This window comes from Mobula hypostoma, chromosome 9 (assembly GCF_963921235.1).
Source record: "Mobula hypostoma chromosome 9, sMobHyp1.1, whole genome shotgun sequence".
Taxonomy (NCBI): Eukaryota; Metazoa; Chordata; class Chondrichthyes; order Myliobatiformes; family Myliobatidae; genus Mobula; species Mobula hypostoma.
The window spans coordinates 84,247,447-84,272,101 of NC_086105.1; the positions used below are offsets into that span (position 1 = coordinate 84,247,447).

Consider the following 24,655-nt stretch of genomic DNA (forward strand, 5'->3'; position numbering starts at 1 on the left):
TTACCTCAGAAAGGCACCTTGGATGACATGAAAGTTAGTAAGTCTCAAGGTAATTACTGGTAACAACTCAATGTCATCAAGAGCAAGGAATTGATTTTAGACTTGAGTAGAGGGAAACCAGAAGTCCATGAGCTAGTCCTCATCGGAGCATCAGAGGTGGAGAGGGTTAGCTGCTTTAAGGTCCTGGGTGTTACTATTTCAGAGGACCTGTCCTGGACCCAGCACGTAAGTGCAATTGTGAAGAAAGCACAACAGCATCTCTACTTCCTTAGGAATCTGTGGAGATTCAACATGACAACTAAGACTTTGACAGACTTCTATTGATGTGCAGTGGAGAGTATATTGACTGGCTGCATCACAGCCTGGTATGGGAACACCAATGCCTTTGAATGGAAAATCCTACAAAAGGTAGTACATTTGGCCCAGTACATCAGAGGTAAAACCCTCCCAAACATTGAGCACATCTACATGAACGTTGCTGTAGAAAAGCAGCATCCATCATCAGAGATCCTCACCACACACGCCATGCTCTTTTCCCACTGCTGCCATCAAGTAGAAGGTACAGGAGCCTCAGGACACGCACTACCAGGTTCAAGATAAGTTACTACCCCACAATCATCAGGTTCTTGCCCACGCATTGAGATGTTCCCACAACCAATAATCTCACTTTAATGGACTTGTTATCTCATTATTACATGTTCTTGTTATTTATTAATATTTATTTCTGTTTGAATTTGCAGAGTTTGTTGTCTTCTGCACTCTAGTTCATCTTTCATTGATCCTACTATAGTTACTATTCTATAGATTTGCTGAGTATGCCTGCAGGAAAATGAATTTCAGGGTTGTGTATGCTGACATATGTGTACTTTGGTAATAAAATTTACATTGAATTTTGAGATAAAGAAAAGCATAGAATGAGAAAATAAGTGTCTGTATTAGCAGAAGGTCGAGTTCAGGATCATTAAACAGGATCTGGTAAACTACGGTAGAGTAGCAGTTAGTACAATTCATTACAGCACCACCCATCACCGATTGGGTTTCAATTCCCACTGCTGTTTGTAAGGAGTTTGAAAGTTCCCTGTGACTGCATGGGTTTCCTCCAGGCCCTCCAGTTTCCTCCCACATTCCAAAATTGTATTGGTTTCATTAGGGTTAGTGAGGTGTAGGCATGGTATATTGCTGCTGTAAGCATGGTGATGTTTGTGGGCTTCCTCTAGCATATCGTGTTAGTTGTTGTGTATTTAATATTTCAATAATATTTGACTAATCTGGTATATATATTGTTTGACTAAGCATTCTTGCTCATTTAAATAATTAATTACAGGTTATAAGTAAAAATAGGTGAATTGCATACGTCATCACCTTACCACATGATGACGTACTGTATGCATCATATCATACATCATGTTGCATACATATGCATAGCTTAAAGTAAAAGCAAAGTTACACTGGTATTTTCAGACTCCCACAAGTTTCATTGAATTAATTTAATGTTTTGAAGCTACGAAACATAATATTGGTGACGAGGTATTTTAAAATGAACCTGAGATGGCTACCAACCTGTTAAACGGAGTGAGACATTCAAAATAAATCAAAACACAGTAAGAGCAATGGTGAGTAAATAAGGCACCCCGGATTGTGGCGAGATGGTTGAATTTTTAAAAAGCAGCCAGCACATGTTCTGCGCAAGGGAAGACATTAGCAAGTGTTTTTTAAGGCAGTAAATAGGATTCCGGGTTCATAACTGTGAGTACCGGGTGATACTAATCATTGACAAAAAATGCAGAAATGACTGGTTACATCTGAAAAATTGATGAGTTTGATTACACAATGGGTAATTGGCTCATGTGCACTGAGCAATTCAAACAGCACTTTGAAGTAAATGAAATAACCAATGAGAAGCAAATGCCAAATTGCCAAGTGTATTAGGGTTAAAGGCATACAGTTTGGTTCAAAGTTTGTCTGCACCAACCAAACCACCAGAAATAAACTTTGCAACTATTGTAAAAGTGATGCAGGAGTATTTAGAACCAAAGCCATTGATGATCACAGAACACTTTAGGGTTTCATAAACAGAATCAAAGGGAAGGGGAGTCTATTTCGGCGAATGTGGCTGAATTGAAGAGATTGCCTGAGAATTGTCAGTTTGGTAATGGGCTTAATGAAGGACTGAGAGATTATTTAGCTTGTGGAATTTTACAAGAAAGCATTCAAAAATAGCTCATTTTCAAACGAGCTGAGGAAATTGCTGTTTCAAAGGAAACTTCAGACAGAGATGCAATTGAGTTGCAGCATTTAAACTGAAATTGGCCTGGCTGAACAAATTATGTTACCGTTGTGGCAGGGGCTCACATACATCAAACAAATACAGATTTAAAGGGAAAACTTGCAGGGAATGCAGCAAAGTAGGATACAGACAAAAAGCATGATGGGTAGGCAAAAATAAATTATCTGCTTAGAGAAGAGAAAATGCTAAAGTGCAAAGTAACAGTTTCAAAAGAGCACTAATCTGCATGCTGTTGATGAAAAATCTGATAGTGATGAGAGTGATGCAGGACTCTGTAGCCTTAAGATTTACAATGTGAAAACAATAGACAAGCAATATGGCTTATGTCAGAAGTGAACGGCAAATTAATTAAAGTAGAATTGGACACTGGCTCAGCTGTTCCAGTCATTCCATAAAATGAGCTTGAACGGCATTTCAAAGATACTAAGAACTTATTTTGGAGAAAAGATAACTCACAGAAACATAGAAAACTACAGCACAATTCAAGTTCTTCAGCCTACAATGCTGTACCAAACCTGTACTTATTTTTACCCATAACCCTCTATTTTTCTAAGCTCCATTTACCTATTCAGGAGCCTCTTAAAAGACCCTATTGTATCCGCTTTCACCACAATCGCCAGTAGCCCATTCCATGCTCTCACCGCTCTCGGTGTAAAAAACTTACCCCTGACATATTTTCGTGTTAGCCATATTCTCATTGGCTGTTTAATTTGCTTCAAAATACTGTTCAATTAGCTCAGTATACATACTCCAGTTATCCTTTGTGTAATCAAATATATCAATTTTGAAAACACAGCCAGCCATTTCTGCTCTTTTTTTTAATGAATATTATCATCTGGTACTCAGTCTTTATGAACCCATGAATTCTTTTGGGTTCTGACTTGTTTTTAATACTCATTCATGTCTTCCCTTCTGAAGAATACATACCACTTTGCTTTTTTTTTAAAAACATACTGTGCTGGGCTGAGTTTCTGCATGTGCCGGGCTGAGTTTTTCCTCACTTGCCATTCCTCGCTGTGCCCTTTTTTAGTTTGAATGTCTGTAACCGAAATACAACAACCAACAAGCCACATAGAGTTTGTATGTGGTAAAAACAGGAGGGCCAGCATTGTGGAGTTGTGATTGGCTGAGACAACTAGAACTTGATGGGAAAATAATTCACAATTTGCATGCCACATCCCCTGAAATGAAACTATATGAATGTGAATTTAGAAAGACACTGTATGATGCTAGGGCAGTTTTCAAGGATGGCACTGGAAAGCTCAAACATATCAAGGGAAAATACCATACCCAAGTTGTGCAAAGCTTGTCTGGTTCCTTACACCATCTGTGATAAAGCAGCTGGTGAGCTAAATCGCATGGAAGCTGAAGAAATTCTTTCCAAGGTTGACTGGAGTCCATGAGCAACGCCAGTGGTCCCAGTAACCAAGAAGAATGGGTCTGTCAGAATCTGTGGTGATTTTAAAGTCAGTATCAACCTAGTACTGAAAATAGATCAATACCCTATGCCCAGGATAGAGGATATCTTTGCAAATCCTTCTAAAGGAAAGTGGACTTAGCTGAGGCCTACCTACAAATGGAGATGGAAGAAGAGTCCAAAGTGTTTCTCACTATAAACAATCACAAAAAGCTTTATCACCATAACAGGCTTATCCTTGGAATAGCATCTGCACCTGCACTCCAGCAGAAAGCTATAGACCGGGGCTGCAAGGCTGCCCAGGCACTCAGTATTACCTGGATGACATCACTGTTACCAGTTAGGATGACAAGGAACATCTCCAAAACCTCAGTTAAAAAGATTGGAAGATTATTGGCTCAGAGCACGATGCAAGAGGTGTGAATTCTTTACTGCATTCACACAATTGACACACAAGCATTACACAAATTTGTGCAGAGAAAAATAAAGCAGTGGAGGATGCCTCAAGGGCAAAGAACTTGTCGCTGTTGCAGTCCTTTTTAGGATTTGTTAACAACTATAACAAGTTCCTGCCAAACCTGGCTACTGTGCTCCACCCTTTGAGCTCATTACTGCAGATCGGGAAGAAATGGCAATGGACAAAGCAGTGTGAGGTCTCATTCCAAAAGGCAAAGGAAATGACAATGTCTGACACTGTGTTCACACATTATGATCCACAATGTCCAGTGAAGCTTGCCTGTGACACCTCACCTTATGGTATAGGTGCAGTCATCTCACATCTTATGAGTGATGGAAGTGAACGCCCCATAGCCTTTGCATCATGTTCCCTTACCACTGCAGAGAAAAATTACGCACAGATTGACAGAGGTTTTGTGTCTGGTTTGGGGTGTAAAACATTTCAATCAGTACTTGTATGGGAAAGCGTTTAGCCTCATTACCGATCAACCACCACTGGTGTCCGTTTTCAATCCATAGAAGGTTGCTGCACTAACAGCAGCAGCACAAATGAAGAGATGGGCTCTGTTTCTTGGATGACACAAGTACAAAATTTAATTCAAGAAGGCCACTAATCATGGGAATGCTGCTGTTGGAAAAGGAAGTATGTACTGGAAAAACATACTAAAAATGGTACTCCTCGACGTATTCTCCCTAACGCAAATTGTAAGTCTCTCTTTTGTGGCAAAGATGATCCAAAAGGAAACCAGAAAAGACCCCCCACTGTCTCAGGTCTACCCATCCACCTAAAACAACTGGAATATACAGCAGAAATCCCAGTTACCCGATTTTACCAGTGCTCAGATGAACTTCTCCTCGGTGGGGAGTTGCCTTATGTGGAGAATGAGAGTTACTGTACCATCCAAGCTGAGAACTAAAGTGTTGGAGTAGCTACATCCCGGTCATCTAGGCATGGTCAAAATGAAAGCGTTGGCTCCAAGCTTTGTCCAGTGTCCTGGGATAGATCAGCAGATCGAGCAGCTTGCCATGCTCTGTATGGGATGTCAGCACGTCCAGAAGATGCCAAGAGCCACGCCTCTCCATCCCTGGAATGCCCTGCATTTCCCTGGCCAGAGGATTCCTGTAGATTTTGCTGGATCACTGATGGGCACAAATTTTTTGGTGGTAGTGGATGCAGCTACAAAGTGGCCAGAAGTGTTCCCAACAACCTCACATACTGTTGATCTAGCTTCGTAAGGACTGGTGTTCCAGAACACTTAGTCAGTGATAATGGACCACAGTTTGTGGCAGAACAGTTTCAATCATTCCTAAAAGTAACTGGAAAAAGGCCTATTGCATTTGCACCATACCACCCAGCTTGACGGAAAGGTTTGTCTCCAAAGAACACACAGTGAGCACAGAACACACTACACTAATACTGAACCAGAAACTTGTCAATTTCTTCCTTGCATATCGCAATGCAGCACACTCCACAAACAACAACTCACCAGCTATGCTGTTCCTGCATTGTCCCTTGTGTTTACGCTTGGATCTCCTCGAACCCAATCTCAGAAGGAGTACGCAGGACAAACAGCTGAGACAAACTGTGGGCTCCTCAAACAAGGACATTTGATGTTTCACTCCTGGTGAGGGACTACACAGGTGATCAAAAGTAGGTACTCAGAATGATCAGGACAGAACCAGACCACTCTCCTATACAGTGGAGATTGAGTCTGATATAATTTGGAGATGACACATCGATCAGTTAGGAACAGCAGAGTCAACTCATAGAGAAGAAAGGTGGCTACTGCTATCAGAGCCACTTCCTGCATTCTCAGTCAACTCCAACAACCACCAAAGGGACCCGAGAACCTGAAATTGTTTGACAGCTGCAAGTCTCACCTACCAAACAGTGATCCCTCTCGTCAAGTTATCCCTCATGTTATCCCATTAGAGTAAAAACACCTCCACAGCATTGAAATCTTTAAGCCTGAATGGAGCAATTTAAAAATTATATGGTGTACTGTGCATATGGTTGATACATTCTCTGTTGAGTTTATAGCTAAGCTGGGAGGAGTGTTGTGTATTTAACATTTCAATATTTGAGTGATCTTGTATGTGTATGTGTGTGTGTGTGTATATATATATATGTTTAAGTATTCTTGTCAATTTTAATAATTAGTTACAGATTATATGTATAAATATGTTTATTGCATACTCTACCACATGATACGTGCGCACATTGCTTAATGGAAACTTGGTTACACCTGTCTTACATTTGCAGACTACAGTGAGTTTACTTGAATTAATTTAATGTTTTGAAGTTACAAAAGAGAACATCGGTCATTGACATAAAAGACACATTTCACTGCATGTTTATATTTTAATGTTCAGTGACAAATAAAGCTAAAATGTTAATTTGTAAGTTAACTTACATTTGGGAAGTGGAATTCTTTTAAAGGTGAAATAGGGAAAACTCAGGTTCAAGGTGTTCCTGTGGGGATAAAAGGTAAGGGCAGCAGGTTCAGGGTACCTTAGCTCAGAGGTCCTGAGTCTTTTTTGCACCGCGGACCGGTTTAATATTGACAATATTCTTGCGGACCGGCCGACCAGGGGGAAGAGGGGGTGTTCAAGTAGGGTTACACTCACCTCAACATGTCTTTTACAGTTAGGGTTGCCAACCTTCTCACTCCCAAATAAGGGACAAAAGTAGCAGTCAAATACAGGACACTTGTGTTTACCCCGAGAAAGACTACCATGACCATGAAGCCTTGTGTGGGCACCTGTGTTCGCATGCATGACGTGCGCATGTGACGTGCGCATGCGTGCACGTGCCGATTTTTTTCCCCACAGATCGGTTTTGCCTTAATCTTCCCGACTACACTGTACATACGTTATTTCTACTCTATATAGGCTGTTTATTTATCATATCATTCCTGCTTTTACTATATGTTAGTGTTATTTTAGCTTTTATGTGTTATTTGGTAGATTATTTTTTGGGTCTGAGAATGCTCAAAAATTTTTCCCATATAAATTAATGGTAATTGCTTTTTCGCTTTATGCTATTTCGGCATGAAAGGTTTCATAGGAACGCTCTACCTTAGCAGGGGGAAATAAGGGACAAGGGCGGTCCCGTATGGGACAAACCAATTTAGCTCAACATACGGGATGTCCCGGCTAATACAGTGAAGCACCTTCAATTACTCCAAAAGACTGAGGTTTGGTAAAAATACTGAAAGGCTTTTATTCGCTGTACAATACAACCTCCACAGTGAGTGTCTGCCCCCGGACTGAGGGAGAGGGGCAAGACGAACACCTTTATACAGGACTCTGTGGGAGGAGCCACAGGGGCAGTCAGCAGAGGGGTGTGTCCAGACAGGTAACCGAGTTACAACATATATACATGGTTTACCACATACAGGACAGTTGGCAACCCTATGTTCAAGTTCAACAGTGCGTGACAAGGAATGAGGGAAGGTGCAGCTGACTCATATCGTTTCCTCGTGGCCCGGTAGCACATGCTTTGTGTTGGGGACCACTGCCCTAGCTGACAAGTGAAATTGAGAGTTTGATCAAAAAATGTCAGCATCTTGTAAGTATGAATTACTCAAATCTGCTGAGTCCCTCAGTACACCACTGGCCACAGGAATCTACCAATCACAATCACAAACACACCCTCCACCATCACACTTGGCCTCCTATCACCAAATCACACTCTCCACCATCACACTCAGCCTATCACCAAATCACACGCTCCACCATCACACTCGGCCTATCACCAAATCACACCCTCCACCAACACACTCGGCCTCCTATCACCAAATCACACCCTCCACCATCACACTCGGCCTCCTATCACCAAATCACACCCTCTATCAACACACACAGCCTCCTATCACCAAATCACACCCTCCACCAACACACTCGGCTTCCTATCACCAAATCAATTTTGGATCTAATTTGCCCAATTGTCTTGAATGTTAAAGACTATGAATTTCTAGATCAGCCTTATAGAAACAGAAATCTACAGCATATTACAGGCCCTTCAGCCCACAATGTTAATCAGGGATAGTATCACGGGTGCAGAAAAGGAGGAAGTCATGTGTGGAAGTCAAACAGGAAGGGGGTAATAACTCTACTGGGTGTTTTTTTATAGGCCACCCCAATAGTAAAAGAGACATCAAAGAGCAGATAGGGAGTCAGATTCTAGAACGGCGCAATAATAATAGGGTTGTTGTGATGGGTGATTTTAACTTTCCTGATATTGATTGACATCTCCTTAGTGCAAAGGGTTTAGATGGGGTGGAGTTTGTTGGATGTGTTCAGGAAGGTTTCTTGACACAATATGAAGATAAGCCAACTAGAGGAGAGGCTGTACTTGATCTGGTGTTGGGAGATGAACCTGGTCAGGTGTCAGGTCCCTCAGTGGGAGAGCATTTTGAAGATAGTGATGAAAAGAGGCATAGATTTCATAGATTAAATTTGCTTTCTTTACCACAGACTTAACGTAGAAATTAACCTTCTGGAAGTCTTGCACAAGGACTCCTAAGTCCCTCTGTACCTTTGATGTTTGAACCTTCTCCCCATTTAGATAATAATCCACACTACTGTTCCTTTCACCTAAATGCATTATCATAAATTTCCCAAAACTGTATTCCATCGGCCCTGTTTTTGCCAGTTCTGCTGCAATCACCTTGCTTCCTCAGTGCTACCTACCTCTGCACCTATCTTCATATCATCTGTAAACTTTGCCACAAAACCATCAATTCCATTATTCAAATCATTAACAAAGAATGTGAAAAGTAGTGGTCCCAATACAGCAGTCCCTGAGGAACAGCACTAGTCACTAGCAACCAACCAGAAAAGGCCCCCTTTATTCCCACTCGCTGCCTCCTGCCTGTCAGCCATTCCTCTATCCATGCCGGTAACTTCCCTGTAATGCCATAGGATTTTATCTTGTTAAGCAGCCTCATGTGAGGCACCTTATCAAATGCCTTCTGAAAATCCAAGTAAATGACATCCACTGCCTCTCCTTTGTCTACCCTGCTTGTTACTTCCTTGAAGAACTCTGACAGATCTGTCAAGTAAGACTTCCCTTGGCAGAAACCATGCTGACTTTGACTTATTTTATCATTGGTCTCCAAGTACCCCGAAAACTCATCCTTAATAATAGACTCCAACACTTTCCCAACTACCGAGGTGTAGGTGTATAACTTCCCTTCTTTTGCCTTCCTCCCTTCTTAAAGAGTGAAGTGACATTTGAATTCTTCCAGTCCATTGGGACCATGCCAGAATCAAGTGATTCTTGAAAGATTATGACCAATGCATCCGTTATGTCTTCAGAAACCTCTCTCAGGGCTCTGGGGTGTAGTCCATCTGGTCTAGGTGACTTATCCACCTTCAGACCTTTGAGTTTGCCTGGCACTTATTCCCTTTGTAATAGCAATGGCACTCACTCCTACTCCCTGACACTCACGGACATCAGCCACACTGCTAGTGTCTTCCACAGTAAAGACCATTAAGTTCATCTGCCATTTCTTTGTCCTCCATTACTACCTCACCAGCATAATTTTCCACTGGATCAATATCAACTCTCACCTGCCTTTTACTCTTTATATAACTGAAAATATTTTTGGTATCCTACTTTGTATTTTTGGCTAGTCTGTCCTCATATTTCATCTTTTCTCTTCTTATAGCTTTTTTATTTGCCTTTTGTTGGATTTTAAAAGTTTCCCAACTATCCAATTTCCCACTTACTTTTGCTACCTTATATTCCCTTTCCCTGGCTTTTATGCAGTCCTTAAGTTCCCTTGTCAGATATGGTTGCCAACCCCTGCTATTTAGGAACTACTTCCTTTATGGGACATATCTATCCTGTGCATTGTGAACTATTGTCAGAAATGTCTGCCATCTCTGTTTTGCCATAATCCCTGCCGGTATCCTCCTCCAATCCACCTGCGCAAGCTCCTCTCTCATGCTTCTGTAATTCCCTTTATTCCATTGTAATAGTGATACCTGTGACTTGTGCTTCTCCCTCTCAAACTGCAGTATGAATTTAATCATATTATGATCACTGCCTCTTAAGGATTCTTTTACCTTAAGCTCCTTAATAAAATCTGGGTTTTTTCACAACACCCAATCTAAGATAGCCTTTCCCTGATTAGGCTCAAGCACAAGCTGCTCTAAAAAGCCATCTCATAAGCATTCAACAAATTCCCTCTCTTGCAATCCGATACCAACCTGATCTTCCTCATCCCCTTGCATATTGAAATCCCTCATTACAGTTGTGTCATTACGCTTATTGCATGCGTTTTCCCGCTCCCTTTGCGATTTCAGCCCCACATCTTTGCTATTTGGAGGCCTATGTATGATTTCCATCATGGTTTTTTTATGCTTGCAATTTCTTAACCCACCCACAAAGATTCAAAATTCTCTGACCCCATGTCACCTTTCTCTAAAGATGTAATTTCATCTCTTACCAACAGAGCCACACCACTGCCTATGCCTTCCTGCCTATCCTTTCTACACAATGTACATCCCAACTATGGCCCTCTTTCAGCCACGACTCAATGATGCCCACAATGTCATACTGACTAATCTCTAACTGCACCACAAGTTTGTCCACCTTATTCCGAAAGCTATGCACATTTAAATATAACACCTTCAGTCCTGCATTCTCCACCCTTTTGAATTTTGCCTCTGTGGAACAATCTAACTCTTTGCTTTGTCTGCATTGTACCCAATCATTGGCTTGTCCTTCATTACATTCATGTTACACCCTTCATTTACTTGTAAACCTGCTGGATCATCCCCAGTTATATCATACTGGTTCCCATCCCCTTGCCATTTTAGGTTAAACCACTCCCAACAGCTCGAGCAAACCCGCCCGCAAGAATATTGTTCTCCTTTGGATTCAAGGGCAACCTATCCCTTTTGTACAGGTTACACCTGCCCCAGAAGAGGTCCCAATGATCCAGAAATTTGAATCACTGACCCCTGCTCCAATCCTCCAGCCACGCACTTATCTGCTGCCTTATTCTATTCCTATCCTCACTGCTGTGTAGCAAAGGCAGCAATCCTGAGATTACTACCTTTGACATCCTGCTTTTCAACTTCCTTCCTAACTCCCTGTAGTCTGTTTTCAGGATGTCCTCCCTTTTTTTTTACCTATGTTGTTGGTACCAATAAGTACCACGACTTCTGGTTGTTCACCTTCCCACTTCAGGATATTGTGGACGTGTTTAGAAACATCATAGACCCTGCCACCTGGGAGGCAAACTACCATCCACATTTCCCCTTCGTGTTCACAGAAGTCCTACCTGTCTCACTGACTACAGAATTCCTTATTACTGTTGCCATCCTCTTTAGTTCCCTAGCTTCTGAGCCACAGGGCCAGACTCAGTGCCATAGGCATGGCTGTCATTGCTTCTCCCAGGTAGGCTGTCCCCTCCTAACAGTACTTTAAATGGAGTACTTACTGTTGAGAGGGACGGCCACAGGGGTGCTCTCCACTATCTGTTGTTCTCCCTTCCTTCTCCTGACAGTCACCCATTCATCTGTGTCCTGTAGCCTTGCGGTGACTACCGCCTGTAGCTCCTGTCTATCACTGCCTCACTTTCCTGAACAAGCCAAAGGTCATTGAGCTGCAGCTCCAGTTCCCTAACATGGTCTCTAAGGAGCTGTGTCTCGATGCACCTGGTGCAGATATGGCCATCTGGGAGGCTGGAAGTCTCCTGGAAATCCTACATCTGACACCCAGAACAGAACACTGGCCCTGCAGACATAGCCCCTATTCTCTCAAGAGTTACACAAGAAAAAAAAAAGAAATAAGGAATGAACTTATCTATTTACTTTGCCTCCACCTGTTCTCACTGAAGCCCTGTTGAGCCAAAGCCTTACTAATCTGACTACTCCACTGCTGACCGCTCCCACAATGACCAATCCGCGAGATGGTACCTCTCTTTTATAGAGACTGGGTTTTTAAAGCTCTTCACTGGACCTGCACTGGAATGCCTCTGTTGCATCAGCACAGTACTGCAATCAACATCCATGCCCAACTATTGTTCTGCCTAATCCCATCAACCTGCTCTGGAATCTCAAAGAAGTTAGTAAAACATAACTTGCCTGGAACAAAGCCAAGGTGATTCTCTAAATTAATTACTGACTTCTCGGAGCTGTAGGTTTCTGTGGTCAACAGACCTTTGCAATATCAGCCATAAGTAATTGGGAAGGGAAGAAGCTTAAGAAGTGCCTTATTGGAGCACATAAAATGTCAGACTAGTAAGAGTAAAGATAGAGTATTAATTAGCACATTACTTGGCCAGATTCATAGTCATAGAACACTACAGCACCAAAACAGCTCATTCAGCAAAACCAGTCCATGCTGAAATAATAATCTGCCTAGTGTCATCGACCTGCACCTCTGCCATAGCCTTCCATCCATCTACCTATCCCAACTTCTCTTAAACCTTGAAACTGAACCTACATCAACCACTCCCGCTGTCAATTCATTCCACACTCTCACCACACTCTGAGTGAAGGCATTCCCCCTTATGTTCTCCCCAGTTCCCCTGTTCGTGTTAGTGCGCATGCGCCGGTCGTGCATGCAGCCTGGTACAGCCGTTCCGATCTATTCCTACTTTCTTCTTCTTACTTTTTAATTTATGTTATTTTTGTATTTTTTTCTCACAGTAACACGTCGAAGCTGCACCCTCTCTAACATGCTGGTAGAGAGAGTTTTATTTAGGTTTTCTTTCGTGCTGGAAATGGTTACATCCTGACACACGGGACAGAAGCAAGGTCGCATTGTGTATTCCGGTTTAGCGAACAGAGTGGCGGACAACCCTGCTGAAATCCGGAGGAAAACACACAGAGGGGGATCACAAAGCCGAGGAAAGAGGACCGGGTTGAGACAACAGAGACTTTTGGAGAAGAGGAGTTCGGTGGGTAATACCATTCCGCCTGACCAGAAGTGCACTGAGAGTGGTAAGCGTAAAGGAGTTGGGTGCTTACTGATCTGGTTAACAACGGATGGTGCAATCCGGGGCATATTACGATCGAGGAACGTGTTTGCAGACTGGATGTTGAACTTTTTACTGTTGGACTTCGGCTACATTGCACCATGATACAACACTTGGCAGCACGGGAGGTCGTTCCTGCCTGTGGCCATTGAGTGTGCAGCTCCTCCTGTGGAGGGTCAGACACCCTGAGCCAATAGACTGGTCCTGGACTTACTTTCCATCTGGCATAGTTTGCATTTTGCTGTTTGATTGTTGGGGGGTTTTGTATTGTTATATTTACGCTCTATTCTTGGTTGGTGCGGCTGTAACGAAACCAAATTTCCCTCGGGATTAATAAAGTATATCTATCTATCTATTTAAACACTTCACCTTTAACCCATGCTCTCTCATTCTAGTCTCACCCAAGCTCTGGGGAAAAAGCCTTCTTGCATTTACTCTGTGTATACCACTCAGAAATGTGTATATCTCTATCAAATCATCTGTTATTCTTCTACACTCTAGGCAATGAAGTCCTAACTTATTTAACCTTCCCCTATAACTCAGGTCCTCCAGTCCTGGCAACATCCTTGTAAATTTTCTCTGCGCTCTTTCAATCATATTTATATCTCTCTGACCAAAGTTGCACACAATACTTTAAGTTTGGCCTCACCAGCTCTTATGGAACTTCACCGGAATACCCCAACTCCTTTGATTTATGAAGACCAATGTTTCAAACGTGCTCTTTACAATCCTATCTACCTGTAATGCCACTTTCAAGAATAATGAATCTGTATTCCCCTATTCTACCACACTCCTCTGTGCCCTACCACTCACCATGTAAGCCCAATCTTGGTTTGTTCTCCTGAAGTGCAACACCTCACGTATGTCCACATTAAGTTCCATCTGCCATTTTCCAGCCCATTTTTCTAGCTGGTTCAGAACCCATTGCAGGCTTTCAGTCTTCCTCACCATCCACCACACCCCCAATCTTGGTGTCATCCACAAGATTACAGAGGACCCACATTTAAATAAGAACAATCTAGCAAAAAAGCCACTTTTTAAAACAGATATTGTTGATGAATACTTAGAATAATCTGAAAAAATGGGTGATAGATCATGCTGTTGCTAAAATGCAGTGAACTGACTCAGGAAAATCAGAGCAACACACACAAAGTGCTGGAGGAACTCAGCAGGCCAGGCAGCATCTAGGAAAACAGTACAGTCGACATTTCGGGCCAAGACCCTTCGGGGGTAGTCTTTGCATATTGTGACTTTTCTGAGCCTTTTCTTAAACAATGCATTAAGTACAAAGGTTAGATATACTGTATAGTCAGTTCAGAGGAATACGTTATGCCTTTAAAGTTAACATTCCCTTTGCAATAAAACTATTCAAACTGTGTGAAACTGTCTCAGTACACTTACGCAGCAAATACTCCGCTGTGTCTTGTTCATAGTCTGCATCCTCAGGGAAATGATCAATTATTTTGCAGACTCCTTTGAAGATACCTAATGGAACACACATTTTAGAACAAGAATGTACTGGAAAAAACGTGTTACACAGAGTTTACACAAGTGTAAAAGTGTTACACAAGAACAAAGTTGGTTTCACTTTTAAAAACTACTGTAGTACATTAGCCTGGAGAAAGGGTGATCTTGGAAATAAATTTGATCTGCTGCTGTTTTTCACATCCAGAGCTCAGATGCAAAGAGAACCTGTTGGGGAGAGGTCCTGGATCCAATAATGCCAGAAGGGATATGTAGAGTGGAGCTTACAATCCAATCAGCTATCAGAAATTGAACATTGGAACCAGTTGACAGTTTGTATGTTTTATACCGATCTGAAAAACATGAGGAGATTTCATTGACTACATGCAAAATATACCATTTTCCTGACAGCAATCGATAGTGCCACTGTCTGTATTTTTTTAAACAGTAACAGGAGGGGAAGAAAACAAACTACCAGGGATTGCCTAAAAGATTATCAGTGTGAAATGCAATGAATAATTATAATGAACCACATGTATATTAAGGTCAACCAACTGTAAATGGGAAGGAATTTTATATAAGATTCACAGGGACCTGATGCAGAGAGAATCTGTTCAGAGGTGGTCTTGGATCCACCAATCCCAGGAGTAGAATATGGAATGATGGTTACAATCCAATCAGCTGTCAGCTAAAACCAACACAATAAACAGCGGCTCGAAAAAGCATCTGAAACACGTAGTCTTGCAATGTTAAAATAGTGCATTTAATTTGATGTAAACTGACAGACAGTCCCTCTAACACAGTCTATGCAGAGACTCTGTTTGTTACACGCAGTTAGTAATGAGGCACAATACATCCTGTTACACACAGTCCCTGCGACACACACATTTGCTGCTACACAGATGTAGCCTGGGAAAAATACACTCAGGATCACAAATAAATTTGAGTCTGTTGAGATGTTCTAAGGCAGAAAGAGGATATCAAAATAAAAACAAAAAAAATACAGTTCCTGCTGTTACAATCTCAGCTGAATTTTGATCAACTAGTTTACGTATCTAGTAAATTCAAATATATAAACCAATACGGTAGTGGTAATTCTAAAAAACAATACAGCAACATTCAAATTCCACCAAACCTGTATGTTATACACGACATGAAAATATCAATAAATACACCTCATCTTCACTACGATGTATACTCACTTTGGCACAGACGATTGACCCTGAAACAAATTCTCCTCATTCACACCACATGAACAGAGATGAACACATGCACATTACTCACATTCAGTCATGAAACAAGGAAGTATGACAAAAATAAACCTTTATAATATATTGCCCTGTAGTTAAATTACTAGGAAAACTAACCTAATAGACCAATATCTTACTTGCGAAAATCTAAAGCATCCAAAAGTAAAACTTGACAAATCAGCATTATACTAGATTCACAAACAAGTATAAACAAATTTACATGGATGTTACCAAATATTATTCACCTTCCTCAGCATACGACCAACAACCCTGTGGAAAACAGCTCCCTGCACTCAATGTTAGTCTACCTCGAACATCTAACTATTCCTTTCTACTCCACACGTGCATAACAACAACAGTTTTCTCTTAAAGGCCCAGCCAATTATTCTAGCATAAAAAGAGTGCAGTTTTAAAAATAAAAAATAATATTCAGCAGTCAACTGGTTACACATACACAGTCAAGACTGGGGCACAGTCCCTGTTACACCCACATTCAGTACTTGAACACATTCCGTTACACATTCATAGTCAGTCCTGGGACACAATCCCTGTTACACATACACAGCCATTATTGGGACACAGTCCCTGTTATACACACTCAATAGTGGGACACACAATACCTGTTACACATACACAATCAGTGCTGGGACACAGTCCCTGTTACACAAACACAGTCAGTACTAGAACACAATCCCTGTTACAGCTACACAGTCAGTACTGGGACACACAGTACATGTTGCATATACACAGTCAGCACTAGGATGCACAGTCCCCATTACAAATAAGCAGTCAGTCCTGGAACAGAGTCCCTGTTACCCATACAAACTCAGTAAAGGGACACACATACACAGCCATTATTGGGACACAGTCACTGTTATACACACTCAGTAGTGGGACACACAATACCTGTTACACATACACAATCAGTGCAGGGACACACAATACCTGTTACACATACACATTCAGTACTAGAACACAATCCCTGTTACAGCTACACAGTCAGTACTGGGACACACAGTACACATTACACATACACAGTCAGCACTAGGATGCACAGTCCCCATTACAAATAAGCAGTCAGTCCTGGAATAGAGTCCCTGTTACTCATACAAACTCAGTACAGGGACACACATACTGTTACACATACACAGTCACAATAGGAACACAGTCCCTGTTACACATACACAGTCAGTACTGGGACACAGACCTTGTTACACATACACAGACAGCACTGGGACACAGTCCCTGTTACACATACAGAGTCAGTACTGCGACAGAATCCCTATTACATATACACAGTCAGTACTGGAACACACAGTCCCTGTTACACATACACTGTCAGAACTGGGATAGTCCCTGTTACACATACAAAAACAGTACTGGGACGCAATCCCTGTTAAACATACACAGTACTTTTACACAATCCCTGTTAAAAATACACAGTCTGGTTACACAATCACAATCAGAACTGCAACACAGTCCCTGTCGCACTAAAATGTCACAACTGTGACAGAGCTTTTTACACTTACACTCTCAGACATGGGACACAGTCTCTGATTATACCAATACTGTCAGTACTGGGACACAGTCCCTGTTACACATACACAGTCAGTACTGGGACACAGTCCCTGTTACACATACACAGTCAGTACTGGGATACACTCCCTGCCACACATACAAGGTCAGTGCTGTGACACACTGTTACTGTTACACATATAAATATATTACTGGAACACAATCACTGTTGCATATACACAGGCAGTGCTGAGACACAATATCTGTTGCATATACACAGACAGTACTAGCACACAAATCCGGTGAAACATACACAGTCCGGTTATACAATCACAGTCAGAACTGTGACACAGTCCCTGTTGCACTAAAACATCACAACTGCAACACAGAGCTTGTTACACTTAACACTGTCAGAACTGGAACACACTATCCCTGTTGCAAATATCCAGTCACTGCTGGGACACAGTCCCTGTTACACATACACAGACAGTACTGGGACAGAACCCCTATTACATATACACAGTCAGGACTGGGAGACTGTCCCTGTTACACATACAGAGTCAATATTGTGACTGAGTCCCTATTACACATACACAGTCACTGTTACACATACACAGACACTAATGGGACACAATCCCTGTTACACATACACTATCGGTACTGGAACGCACAGTCCCTCTTACACATACACAGTCAGTACTGGGACACACAGTCCCTGTTACATATACACTGTCTGAACTGGGACACAGTCCATGTTGCGCATACACAGTCAGTATTGGGACACATACACTGTTAGAACTAGCACAAAGTCCCTGTTACACATACAAAGACTGTACTGGGACACAATCCCTGTTAAACATACACAAACCGGTTACACAATCACAGTCAGAAATGCAACACAGTCCCTGTTGCACTAAAACATCACGACTGTGACACACAGCTTGTTACACTTACACTGTCAGACATGGGACACACTGTCCCTGTTGCAAATACAGTTACTACTGGGAAACTTGGCTGAACACACAAGACAAACCCTATCTCATCTAGTCCTTCCAAGTATGGGATTCCCAGTCAATATGTGGAAAGTTAAAATCACCTCTGTAATAACCTTATGCTTCCTGCAACAACCTGTGATCTCTTTACAAATTTGTTCCTCTAAATTCTCGGACTGTTGGGTGGTCTATAATACAGCCCCATTAACATGGTCATACTTTTCTTATTGCTCAGTTGCACTCATAACATCTCACTAGCTGAGTTCTTCAGTCTGTCCTGACTGAGCACAGCCGTGACATTTTCCCTGACTAGTAACACCACCCCTCAACCTTTAATCGTTCCTGCTCTGTCGTGTCTAAAACAACGGAACCTGGAATATTGAGCTGCAAGTCCTGCCCCTCCTGCAGCCAAGTTTCAATAATGGCTACAATATCATAATTCCAGGTGTTGATCCATGCCCGGAGCTCATCCGCCTTTCCTCCGATACTTCTTGCATTGAAATATACACAGCTCAGGACATTAGTCTCATCATGCTCAACTTTATGATTCCTGACTTTGTCTGAGGTCTTACCAACATCTGCCTCCACAACCTCTCCACTAACTGTTCTGGCATTCTGGTTCTCCTCGCCCTGGAACTCTAGTTTAAACACCCTGTGCAGCATTGACAAACATGAGGATAGCAGTTCAGACGCAAACTGTCCCTTTTGCACAGGTCTCACCCTTGCTGTAAGTGACCCCAATGATCTAAAAATCACATGCCTTTCCTCCTACACCAACTCCTTAACCACGTATTAAACTATAATCTTCCTAGTTCTAGCCACACTAGCACGTGGCATGGTAGCAATCCTGAGATCACAACCCTGGAGGTCCTGCCCTTTAAGTTAGCACCAAAGACCCTGAACTCCCTATGTAGAACCTCGACACTCATCCTAACCCATGTCATTAGATCACAATCTCTGATTGTTCAACCTCTCACTTAAGAATGCCGAGGAATTCATCTGAGATATCCCAGACTCTGGCACCTAGGAGGCTACATAACATCCAGGAATCTCGTTCTCACCTACAGAACTTCCTGTCCATTCCCTTAATTTATGAATCCCCTATCACCATAGCACACCTCTTCTCCTCACTTCCATTTTGAGTCACAGAGTCAGACTCAGTGCCACAGACCCAAATGCAGTGACTTCCCCAATAGTATGCAAAGTGATATACAGTACCTGTTGTTGAGGGAGACGGCCACAGGGTTACTCTACACTGGCTGTTTAACCCCTTTCCCCTTCCTGACTGTCGCCTAGATTCCTGCATCCTGTACATCGGGTGTAACTACCTCTCTATATGTCCTATCTATCATCCCTTCAGCCTCCTGAATAATCCGGAGTTCGTCCAGTTCCAGCTCCTTGACAGGATTGTTAGAAGCTGCAAATGAATGCACTACTCACAGTTGTAGCCGTCAGGGACACTGGAAGTCTCCCTGCCTTCCCCCATCCCGCAAGAGGAGCATTCAACTATCCTACCTGGCATCTTTACTGTCTGAGCTGAGCAGATATAAAGAAGGGAAAGAAGAAAAAAAAACTTTACCTGGAGCTTCTGTTGTTTTGCTTTTTCTAACAGAAGCCTCTCTTCACTGTAGCATCAAAGAGCTAAAGCCTCAGGATTACTACTCTGACTCTGTCCATTCAGATGATTGCTCCAGATCTTGCCCCTGCCTTCCTTTAATTTGTTCTTGCTAGTCAATCCCAAATGCTGATTGGTCGTGATCCACTGCTGTCTTCTTCTACTCGGTTAGTAGACCTGAATGACATCCCCTCCTCTCAGACTTCTGATGTCCGGATCGGTCATTGGTCTACCAGACCATAAGACACAGGCACAGAATCAGGCCATTCAGACCATCGAGTCTGCTCTGCCATTCCATCATGGCTGATCCCAGATCGCACTTAACCCCATACACCTGCCTTCTTGCAGTATACTTTGATGCCCTGACCTGAAACAATCAACGTCCACCTTAAATATACCCACGGACTTGGCCTCCACTGCTGTCTGTGGGAGAGCATTCCACAGATTCACTACTCCTTGGCTAGAAAAAAATTCTTTCTTATCTCTGTTCCAAAGGATCGCCCCTCAATTTCGAGGCTGTGCCCTCAAGTTCTGGATACCCCCACCAAATCTAGTCCTTTCAACATTCGATAGGTTTCAATGAAATCCCCCCCCTCATTTTTCTAAATTCTAGTGATTACAGACCCAAAGCTGTCAAACACTCCTGATATATTAGCCCCTTCATTCTCAGAATCATCCTTGTGAACCTCCTCTGGACTCTCTCCGATGCCAACATGTCCTTTCTGAGATATGGGGCCCAAAACTGTCAACAATATTCCAAGTGCAGCCTGACTAGTGTCCTATGAAGGCTAAGCATTAACTCCTTGCTTTTACATCCTAATCCACTTGAAATAAATGCCAACATCACATTTGCCTTCTTTACCACAGACACAACCTGTAAATTAACCTTCTGGGAGTCTTGCACAAGGATTCCTAAGTCGCTCTACACCTCTAATGTTTGAACCTTCTCCCCATTTAGATAATAGCCTGCACTATTGTTCTTACTACCAAAGTGCATTATCATACATTTCACAACACTGTATTCCATCTGCCACTTTTTTACCCATTCTTCTAATTTGTCTAAGTCCTGCTGCAATCATATTGCTTCCTCAGCACTACCTACCCCTCCACCTATCTTTGTATCATCTGCAAACTTTGCCACAAAGCCATCAATTCCATTATCTAAATAATTGAAAAAAATGTGAAAAGCAACAGTTCCAATACTGACCCCTGAGGAACACCACTAGCCACTGGCAGCCAACCAGAAAAGGCCCCTTTTATTCCCACTCACTGCCTCCTGCTTGTCAGCCATTCCTCTATCCACACCAGTATCTTTCCTGTAACGCCAGGAAAGCAGTACATGTGTGGCACCTCATTAAATGCCTTCTGAAAATCTAAGTAAATGACATCCACTGCCTCTCCTTTGTCCACCGTGTTTGTTACTTCCTCAAAGAACGCTAACAGATTTGTCAGGCAAGATTTTCTTTGACAGAAACCATGCTGACTTTGATTTATTTTATCATTAGTCTCCAAGTACCTTGAAACCACATCCTTAATAATAGACTCCAATTATTGGTCAAAGCTCTTACTTCAGTGGTGGGCAAATTATTGAAGAAGATTCTTAGTGGTAGAGTTTATGAGCATTTGGAGAAGCAAAGCCTGATTAGGAATAGTGAGCACAGGTTTGTAAGAGTCAGGTAATGCCTTTTGAGCTGAACAAGGCACCTTGATGAAGGCAGAGCAGTGAATGTTGATTTTAGTAAGACGTTGAATAAGGTTTCCTATGGTAGGTTAATTCAGAAAGTCCAGAGGCATAGAAATATCAAGCAGGATAGACAATGGATAATCAGTTGTTGTGTACTTTGATTTTCAGAAGGCCTTTGACAAAGTACCGCACGAGGCTGCTAAACAAGCTATGAGCCCGTTGTATTAGAGGAAAGATTCTAGCATGGATAAAGTGGCTGATTGGCAGGAGGCAAAGAGTGGGAATAAAGGGAGCCTTTTCTGACTGGCGGCCAGTAACTAGTGGTGTTCCACAGGAGTCTGTGTTGGGATCGATTCTATGTCAATGATTTGGATGATGAAATTGATAGCTTTGTTGTAAAGTTTGCAGAAGATATGAAGATAGATAACTTTGGGGAAGTAGAGAGGCTACAGAAGAATTTGGAGAATGGGCAAAGAAATGGCAGGTAGAAGTGTATGGTCATGCACCTTGGTAGAAGAAATAAAAGGGCTATTTTCTAAATAGAGAGAAAATGCAAAAAAACTGAGGCGCAAAGGGACGTGGGAGTCCTTGTGCAGGATTCCCTAAAGGTTGAGTCTGGTGAAGAAGGCAAATGCAATGTTAGCATTACTTTCAATAGGACTAGAATATTAAAACAAGGATGTAATGTTGAGACTTTAATAAACCTGATGAGACCTCACTTGCAGTATTGTGAGCAGGTTTGGACCCCTTATCTAAGAAAGGAAGTGTTGACATTGCAGAGGGTTCAAAGGAGGTTCACAAAAATGATCCTGGGATTGAAGGGCTTGAAGGGCTTGTCATATGAGGAGCAATTGATGGCTCTGGGTTTCTGCTCACTGGAATTTAGAACAATGAGGGGTGACCTCATTGAAACCTACCAAATGGTGAAAGGCCTTGATAAAGTGGATGTGGAGAGGATGTTTCCTATGATGGGAAAGTCTAAGACTAGAGGACAGTCTCAGAATAGAGGGCATCCTTTTATAATGGAGATGAGGAGGAATTTCTTTAGCCAGAGAGTTGTGAATCTGTGGAAATTTTAGGCCACAAGCAGCTGGGGAGGCCAAGTCTTTATGTATATTTAAGGCAGAGGTTGATGGATTCCTGATTGGTCAGGGCATGAAGGGATATGGGGAGAAGGCAGGAGATTGAGGCTGAGAGGAAAAATGGATTGGCCATGATGAAATGGCAGAGCAGACTGGATGGGCCGAATGGCTTAATTCGGCTCGTAGATCTTACGGTCTCGTGGTGTAAAATGTAGTTGTAGGCTACAGAGAATGCAGATCTAGGCTGAGATGTGGCAGATGGTGGTCAACTGGAAAAGTGTGAAATGATTCACCCTGGAAGGTCAAGCTTAAAGGGAGAATGCAGGGTTACTAGCAAGGTTCTTAGCAGTATGGTGGAACAGAAGGATCGTGGGGTCCACAGCCATAGATTCCTCAAAGCTGCCGCTCAAATGGATATGGTTGTTCAGAAGGTGAATGATGTGTTGACCTTTAGTTGGGGGATTGAGCTCAAAAGCCACAAGGTAATGTTGCAGCTGTATAAACCCTGGTTACACCACACTTGCAATACTGTGTTTAGTTCAGGAAGGCTTTGGAAGCTTTAGAGAAGATGCAGAGGAGAGTTAGTAGGATGCTGCCTGGATTAGAGAGCATGTTTTACTGTATGGGGATAGGTTGGGGAAGCTGGGGTGTTTCTCTGTGGAGTGAAGGAGGATGAGAAGTGACGTGATAGAGGTACACAATATAGTCAAAGGTATAGATAGCCAGAGACTTTTTCCCAGGATAGAAGTGGCAAGTACAATAGGAGCAAGCATAATTTTAAGGTGACCAGAGGAAAGCATAGGGAGGATGTAAGAGGTAAGTTTGTTTGTTTTTTTACACTGCGTACGGTGAGTGCATTGCACACCTTGCTGGAGATATAGTCAGATACATTAGGAGTATTTAAGAAACACTTAAATAAGCACATAGATGATAGAAAATGGAGGGCTATATAGCAGGGAAGGCTAGATTGATTTTAGAGTTGTTTAAAAGGTTGGTATAACATAGTGGGCCAAAGAGCCTGTACTGTTCTGTAATGTCCTATGTTTTATTTTCAAAGGGAATTAGGAGAGCCAGAAGCGGCCAAAAGTAGTCCTTTATGTCCCCTCCTGGTTCTCATAGGATTAAAGGTAATCCCAGGCATTCTACTCCCACATAGAGAATAAGAAGATAACTAGTGAGGAGGTAAGTCTACTCAAGAATAAAGAAGGAAACATATGGTTGGAGGTGGAGGATGTGGGCGAGATCCTAAATGACTACCATGTTGATGTTTAACAAGAAGGAAGTAGATAATAGTGTGAGAATTGTGAACCATGCTAACATGCTGGGTCATTTTGAGATTAAGAAAGAGGTAGCTTTTAGCTTTTTGAAGAACATTAAGGTATACAAGTCCTGTGGCCTGATGGTATATACCCCAGGTTATTGAGAGGCAAAAGATGAGATTACTGGGCTCTTAACAAAGATCTTCAACTCCTTCTAAGGCACAGGCAAGGGCCTGGAATACTGGCAAAAAGCTAATGTTGTTCCATTATTTAAATGAAATAGGGATAATCTTGTAAACTACAATGTGAGAATGGCGAGTCTCACATCAGTGGTAGGGAAGTTGGAAAAGATTCTTGAGCATTTATGAGCATTTGGAGAACCATGATTTAATTAGGGGCAGTTAGCATAGCTTTGTGTAGGGCAAGTTGACTGACTAACTTAATGAGTTTTTTGAGAAGATGATGAAGGTGATTCGTAAGGCTGGAGCTGTGAATATTTTCTAGATGGATTTTAGGAGGGTGTTTGACAAAGTACCACATGGTAGGTCCATCTAGAAGATCAAGGTACATGGCATAAATGGTATCTTTCCTGTTTGGGTTTAGAATTGGCTTGCCCATATGAGACATAGGTAGTG

The 24,655-nt window shown here is 42.2% G+C and overlaps 1 protein-coding gene across 3 annotated transcripts in view; it reads right to left on the reverse strand.

Annotated features, from left to right (window-relative positions):
- The window catches only part of LOC134351825 (voltage-dependent calcium channel gamma-3 subunit-like), an 88,114-nt gene that overhangs the window by 35,106 nt on the left and 28,353 nt on the right, over positions 1-24,655 (reverse strand). For 2 of the 3 annotated variants that reach the window (XM_063058565.1, XM_063058564.1), the window contains exon 2: positions 14,561-14,644. The exons of the other annotated variant lie outside the window; for it this stretch is intronic. In XM_063058565.1, the coding sequence (XP_062914635.1) occupies positions 14,561-14,644 (84 nt within the window). The remainder of the gene's footprint in view (positions 1-14,560; positions 14,645-24,655) is intronic. 3 annotated transcript variants of the gene reach the window in all.